Below are 7,489 nucleotides of genomic sequence, written 5' to 3' on the forward strand. Positions count from 1 at the left end.
TCATAGATTCTCAATAAATGTCTCTTTCATTATTCAAGTATATGAAAACTCCTTAGTATTAAGGGAGGTAGTCCCCGATGTTTAGTATTCTCTTATAGGATGAACCTTGTCCTGTTTACAGTTTTCATAAATTTAAGAACTTCAGTCATATTTAACCTTTGGTCTTGGATTTTATGCTTGAAAAATTCCCTTTAGAAAGAAAAACAAGTCTATCCTCTTATGGGAGGTTTGAATCTCTTGGATCATTTGGCTGACTTTTTCTGGACCTTCTCCAACCCTGTTTTGTCTTTGTTAAGGCTTTCAAGAATACCTGAACTATTTCCTAATCTGCAAATCAGGCAAATTTGTTTATTTCTCATGATTTTGGTATTTTCTTTTAACAAAACGTTAAATGGAGCTTGGAGAAATAAGCTTTTATTTCTAAACTTTCCCAGGATGGGGAATGCAGAGCTTTTATTAATAATGTCCACAGACTAATGCTGTCATGGTCAAGGCTCAGACCAGCAGCTTAGCAATTTTAGAAATGTGAATGGAGTAAATTAGCTGGTAAAAGATGCCTAGATAACTGGACAAATTGGGACCTAAGGAGACTCCTGCACTCCAGGAAATTCTCCAATTCTCCACTTATCCTCAAAGTGAATAAGAAGCTTCAGTTTCAAATTGAGTGCATTTTCCATCCATGGATTGGCTTGTTTTGTTCAGTTTTATTTTGAGTGTTTGAGGTTATCTTTTCGACGTAACAGCTAAACCCACGGCTTCCTTTCTCGTAAAACCAAAACAAAAAGGCTTTCTATTCAGGTGCCTTCTGTGTGTGCACATGTATTGTACATACCTGGGATCAAAGCCAGCTATATAAAGTCCTTGATTCTGTGTGGGTTCAAACACATATCAAAGCTTCAGGATCCTGAAAGGTTTCACTCTGCTTCCTGAAGACCTGAACATTGCTCCCATAAAGCCATGGCTTGTTTCGGATTCCGGAGGCATGGGGTTCAGCCGGACCGGTCTTCTAGGACCTCGCCCTGCACTGCTCTGTTTTCTCTTCTATTTATCCCCGTCTTCTCCAAAGGTGAGTGAGGCTTTTGCAGGATGAAGGTGGAGGAGGTGTTTCTCCCACCTGCGTTTCATTTCTTTTTAGTAGTCAAGGACAGTGATTTATAGCAAAGCCAGAAACTAAAGGTAAAACTCCAGTCTCCTGGGTTGGATGGTTCTGTATTCCAAGGCAGGCAGGAGACATCTGGCAGTAGCAAATAAGCAGAGATAAGGCTCATAGTGGAGCGCCAGGCATTGACTAGGAGCTTAATGAATATATCTGAGTTGGTTTGGTAGATGAGCAATTTCAGACACTTCTGTCAGATTGGAAGGAAATACTGTAAAGTTAAGCAATTTAAGAGAGGAAAGATATCCGTAGCTCCTAATGTATTTAAGCTTGGAATCAGGGTGAACTCAAGATTTCCTTTTTTAAAAAGATGGATTTAAGCAAATTATATTAAGCTTCTTTTCTACATTATTTAAGATTTTAAGAGCTTCACTTTTATAAACGAATCAGCTTGTTTAAAATTTAAACCTTCTTTACTCAATTCAAAGTTTTAAGGTCCTCAGTCAATTCTATAAACTAGTTAGTTAATTACTTTAAAAAATGATAGCAGTTTGAAATTGTAAATCAAAAAGGTGGGGAGAGAAAGAAAGAAAGAAAAACAGTGAAAACCATCAGTCTGTTTGGCACAAGATACTTAATTGCCACCTGACCTATTTGTGGACTTTGAATGCAGATTCCCCAGTTTTCAGTGAAATAAAGCTCTTTAGAGGTTAATACCGGGTTTGCTTTAAAACATAAAATGGTGAACATTTTCACTGAATTTCAACTTTATTTCTCTCTAGACTGTCTCAGTTAAGAAACCATGTGGTTTATATGAAATACTTGGGTGCTCAAAAGGTATTTGATAAATTATTACCAGATAAGAACGACTCATGTGCATTTTCCTATTCTACATATTCTGAACATGTAAAGATTAAATACTCTTAGAAATAATTACCTTTCCTTTGTAGAAAATTTATCTCAACCTGTAACTGAGATTCTTCCACTGAAAAATAAGTGTGACCAGATTTACTGGTGATAACTGAGAATTTGCCTGGGGGAAGGCAGGAAAATTGTCTTTGGGCTTAATGTCAGTACAATAAAGATTATTGAGTGCTCATGTGGGTAGGTTCTAATGGTGGCTCCCAGGAGTTTATAAGCCAAAGACAGAAGCTGCAAGAGGTATGATTAGTACACAAAAACTTTAATACTGGGTAAAACTTGATTAAATACCACAATGGAGTTATAACAGTGCAAAGTTGCTCTGATAGACAGGGATGAGGGTTGTAGAAGAAGACTATTACCTAGTCAGCCAGGGCTGCTGGATTAACTATAGCAATGGCTGCTATCATTCTATTCTTTCTTCTGAGGACAGATGTTGCTCAGTCCATGTACTTGGGAAAAAGGACTAGTGATAGAGTTATTTCTGTAGAGTGATTTATACACAGGAGGAGGTGTCCTAGAAACTCAGACTGGAGTGATAGGTTGGGATTGGATCATGGAGGATGTAAATGCCACTTAGTTTATTTGTTTTTGCAATCAATGGTATGTAAGATATCAAAGGATTTTATCAGAATGAGTGACTTGTTTCTTCCAAGTTTTGAGTGTCAGGTGTGTGGTTGACTAGAAAGGGGACAAGTTAGTTATAGGAAGGTAATTTGACATGAAGCTACCATTTTGTAGATGACACAAGTCTTTTTCAATGGAGAGCTAGCCTCCCTTATCCTGCAAAAGCCAGAAGGAGAAAGAACAAAGGAGCATGAGCATGTTTGAGTGAAGGAGAGAGACTGGCGGAAGAGGTGGTGGCGGTGGCAGGGGAAGCCCAAGAAGTTAACAGCAGGGTTGCCTCAGCCTACAGAGGAAACGACCTAGTGCCCTCTACTCTGTGGCTTCCTTCATCTAGCAGCATCCCTCTCTCTGATAATAATGCTAGGGAATGTGTTGGCTGGCAGAGTGATCCAGGGTTCAGCCACTGTGACAGATAGAGGTACATGACCGAGTAAATATAAGCAGAAGTTTATAAGTTATGTACTGAGAAATAAGGCAAGATTCTGTACCTCAACCTCCAAAATTTCTCCTACTGCTCATTATAGTTCCTACAGTTCTATTTTAACCTTAGAATACCAGAGGTGGAAGGCACTCTGTTATCATCTGACCTAATACCCTCTTAACTGCTTGTGAGGGAAAATGAAGGCTATAGGGAAGGCATGACTTGCCCCAAGTCACATATTACATGGTAGGACCAAGCCCTTCAGTTTGTCACATCATCCCTGGTTCAAGAGCATTTGACTGCAGTTTGTCACATCAATGTTTTTCCTGCTACAGGAAACTCTTGTCCAAAAGGTAAACACCTGATGGAGATTAGCTGGAAGACAGCTAAGAAATGGAGGGGATGGGATGGGGGAGAAGGGAATGGATGGGGAGTGTTTGTTGAAGGAAGAGAAGGGCTGAAAGGTGAAGCTGGAAAAAGTGGAAAGGTGAAGTACCCATCAAAGATCAGCTTCAGTTAGCTGGAGATTTTGCTTGAGCCTGGTGGTAGGTGAGCATTGGTTCACTGAGTTCCCTCTAATTTTCTCTTATTAGGGATGCACGTGGCCCAGCCTGCAGTGGTTCTGGCCAGCAGCCGAGGTGTTGCCAGCTTTGTGTGTGAGTATGGGTCTTCAGGCAATGCCGCCGAGGTCCGTGTGACAGTGCTACGGCAGGCCGGCAGCCAGATGACTGAAGTCTGTGCCACGACATACACAGTGGAGGATGACTTGGCCTTCCTAGATGATTCTACCTGCACTGGCACCTCCAGTGGAAACAAAGTGAACCTCACCATCCAAGGGTTGAGGGCCATGGACACAGGGCTCTACATCTGCAAGGTGGAGCTCATGTACCCGCCACCCTACTATGTAGGCATGGGCAATGGAACCCAGATTTATGTCATTGGTGAGCAAATCCATATCACTAAGCTGCCATCTTTTGGATTGCTGTCTTCTTAGCATGAAAACAGTTTTGTTCCTTAGCTTTAGGTGGTTCATTTTAGGATTATGGATATTCTTTAAGAGTTCTTTGGCATAAGGCTGGGTAGTCTGGTTAATAGGGGTGGCCACTCAGCATTCTGACTAAAAATAAAATGGGTTGGGGTTAGTGTTTTTTTTTTTTTCTACTGGAGGTTGAGGCACTCATTCTGGAGTGATAACTCTCATGAAGTTTGGCCCTGGGCCTCTGATAGGACATTCTACGGGAAGTGCCCTCCAGCAGCCAGACTTACCTATGGCCTAGCAATACTATTTAGGGGTAGACACCAAGGTTGGAAGCTCTTCCAGAACCTCTTCCTTTTCTCACTAGTGAAGGGAGTAGGGCCTTACAGTTTAAAGAATGTCTCATGGAAACTCTGCTTTGTTTTCTGTTGTAGATCCTGAACCTTGCCCAGATTCTGATTTCCTCCTCTGGATCCTTGCAGCAGTCAGTTCGGGGCTGTTTTTTTATAGTTTCCTTATCACAGCTATTTCTTTGAGCAAAATGGTGAGTGCAGTGCTGACAACACACCACTTTTGGTGAGGATGTCTTCAGTGATAGCAACTGACCAAATGACGCTGTTGAGTTCAGTTTTCTGGAGATGAAGCAATAAATGAAGAAAAGTGGTAAAGGAAGGACAGTGGTAAAGAATGCACTAGAACCCTTGGCACTGGCCTTTGAGGTTTCGAGATGACTAACACTTTAGATGAGTGTGTTTGACATTGAATGTTTGTGTGCTTCTGAACAGGGTTTCAGTTTGAGTAACCATTTGAACAACACGGGCAGCTGTTTTGCTCTTCGTCTTCAAGAAAGTTGTACTTAATAACCCTAAAACATAAGATGAGGTTGGGCCAAATACTGCTACAGAAGACCACCTGGATGGGTTTTACTCTCCCCCTTAACATCCCTCTATTTCACCCAGAAGCTATCTCTTGGTATCACCCTGCTTGTGCCTTCCTTGTCCAACTATAGCTGTCCACGCAACTGTCCTGTCCTGGGTTCCCCATTACCCAGTCTGCTCAAATGGGAAGTTTTGCCTTCCCCTCAAGCCCAGTAAATAAGAATGCCAGTTTTATTTAGTGCAGTTGTTGGGAGAGATGGAAGTGTAAAATCAGGCTTCCTGTCAGGATTTCGTTCTGATGGTCTCATTCAGCCCTCCTCTGCCTATGGATGGCTTTATCACGACAACCTTCTCCTTCCAGGGCTCTCTTACTCTCTTCCCCTACAGCCTCATTCCCCTCAACTCGATCCCAAGATCCTCTAATCAACTTGTTGTATTGCTGTAGATTCTTCCTACCTCATTTGCTAGAAACTGCCACACAGACCAGTAGACTAGAATCTCAAATTATGGAGGTGATAAAAATTGGGAATTAAGGCAGACAGACAAAAGCAGTAAAAAGTTTATGAGGAGTAGAGATGAGAAATACAGCTCTAGAACAGAATAACTGAAGTGTAGTATCTTATGAAAGTCTTGTCCTCACGGATAAGTTGCAGTCAATTACCATAGGTATTTTGGGTGTCCTTTCTAACGCTTTCTCAAAGTGTCTTCCTCCTCTCTTGCAGTCAGGGAAAATGATTGCTATTTTACATCAGTAGCACTGAGTGATTTATTTAAAGTGAATTGTAATGACTGAATCAAGAAAATCTCCTGGGGCTTATAATTCTGTATGTGTACATTCACTTTTTCAACGGAGTAGGGACCCATTGTTTGTTGAGCCCTATTATGGCTAGAAATGGCTTCTGTATTTCTTAATAATAATTATTGTTCCTTTTTGTGTTTGGCAGCTAAAGAAAAGAAGTCCTCTTACTACAGGGGTCTATGTGAAAATGCCCCCAACAGAGCCAGAATGTGAAAAGCAATTTCAGCCTTATTTTATTCCTATCAATTGAGAGACCATTATGAAGAAGAAAGAACATTTTCCAATTTCTCAGAGCTGAGGCAATTCAAACTTTGTACTATCCAGCTATGTTTGCTTGTTTGTATATTTTGGGGGTGATTCATCTCTCTTTAATATAAAGCTGGATGCAGAACCCAAATGAAGTGTGCTACGATTCAAAGCAAAGGTGCAAGAAAACAGAGCCAGGATGTTTCTGTCACATCAGATCCAATTTTAGTAAAAGTATCACTTGGGAGCAACATGGGGATGCAGCATTATGATGTGGGGTCAGGGATATAGGTTCGGGAGTGGTTCAGCCCAAAGAAAACAAGGAAGGGGAGTTGGGGAGAGGAGATATTGTACACACTTTGTATTTACATGTGAGACTTTATAGCTGAAGTGATGTTTTCAAGGTAACTTTTTGTGTTATTTTTCTTAAATGTAGAATTACATGAAGACTTTAAAAAAACTCACATGGCTATATTTTAGCCAGTGATTCCAAAGGTTGTATTGTACCAATATATATTTTTTATTTGATAGTATTGTGCATGGGGGCCACATGTGCTTTTGTGTATTTGCTGACGGTTTTAATATGAACACTATATGGCAGTGTCTTCCTACCAGAGGTTCAGGGGAAGTTTTATGGAGGGGCTCAGGACACTAATACACCAGGTAGAATATAAGGTCACTTGGTAGCTGGCTTGGGAACTGGATGAGGTCATAGATGATTCCTGTGGCCACACTAGGCTGAATTGGTATTGACATGTGCTTTGGGCTTTTATGTTAGCTCCATTCAAAGCTTTGCAAGGGAGTCAAGACTGGTGTGTCTGATTTAACTCCATAGAACACCATCGTCAAGTAAATGGCTCATTCTGGGAGTCTTGTAGGTATGAACTTCAAGGAAGCTCTAGTTTCATGAGAGCCTCAATTCCTTACACATGGTTAATGCCATGGACAGAAAACAGCAGCAGGTGGTAGAACAGGGTGATGAGGGTTTCTGAAAACTAACACTGTTGGTGTTTTTTAATTCACTATTTTCCATGAAAATGCAACAACATGTATAATATTTTTAATTAAATAAAAATCTGTGGTGGTCATTTTCCAGAGTTGTCTTTATCATCCTTGCATTTAAATATTGTGTTTGAGTTTGTTTTTAATTTATTCATTCATCAGTTGGTGAAGTCTTCATTATTAGGAATTCTGGTACAGATTGATGAAAAGACAAATAACGCTTCATGAGTCAGTTGTCCACCAGCTATAACCTGGAAGCCATTGTTGGAAGGAACTCCTCCTCTGTCCTTTTGGTTTCTTCCCAACTATTTTAAATATAAAGCAGATTACTACAAATAACAGCATAAGGCCTTTACAAGTCACAGATTAGCTCTAGTACAAGTTCTTCATCTCCTCTTTCTTGCCTATAAATTTCTCAACTCCACTCACACAGTTGCTATGGCAACTCCTGTATTGTCAGTCATGTTCCTTGCGGACATTTTGATCTGCTTCCATAGTAAATGGAGCTTTCCTTTGTGGCTTC

At 40.6% G+C, this 7,489-nt stretch overlaps 1 protein-coding gene across 2 annotated transcripts; it reads left to right on the plus strand.

Moving 5' to 3' along the window:
- Positions 1 to 824: 824 nt before the first annotated feature.
- Positions 825 to 7,052, plus strand: CTLA4 (cytotoxic T-lymphocyte associated protein 4). Of its 2 annotated transcripts, XM_044240822.1 has the most exons (4): positions 825 to 1,066; positions 3,659 to 4,006; positions 4,476 to 4,585; positions 5,864 to 7,052. In XM_044240822.1, exons 1-4 carry the CDS (start codon positions 958 to 960, stop codon positions 5,966 to 5,968), a joined length of 672 nt encoding a protein of 223 aa, XP_044096757.1. In that variant the 5' UTR covers positions 825 to 957; the 3' UTR covers positions 5,969 to 7,052. The 2 variants fall into 2 exon arrangements, with proteins under 2 accessions (XP_044096757.1, XP_044096758.1); XM_044240823.1 differs by lacking the exon at positions 4,476 to 4,585.
- Positions 7,053 to 7,489: the final 437 nt, after the last annotated feature.

The sequence above is a fragment of the Neovison vison genome, chromosome 3, assembly GCF_020171115.1.
Source record: "Neovison vison isolate M4711 chromosome 3, ASM_NN_V1, whole genome shotgun sequence".
Lineage (NCBI taxonomy): Eukaryota > Metazoa > Chordata > Mammalia > Carnivora > Mustelidae > Neogale > Neogale vison.

Coding starts and splice junctions, on each gene's coding strand:
- CTLA4 (XM_044240822.1), top strand. CDS start 958: ATGGCTTGTTTCGGATTCCGGAGGCATGGGGTTCAGCCGGACCGGTCT. Junction 1,067..3,658: donor TATCCCCGTCTTCTCCAAAG/GTGAGTGAGGCT, acceptor TTCTCTTATTAG/GGATGCACGTGGCCCAGCCT. Junction 4,007..4,475: donor AACCCAGATTTATGTCATTG/GTGAGCAAATCC, acceptor TTTCTGTTGTAG/ATCCTGAACCTTGCCCAGAT.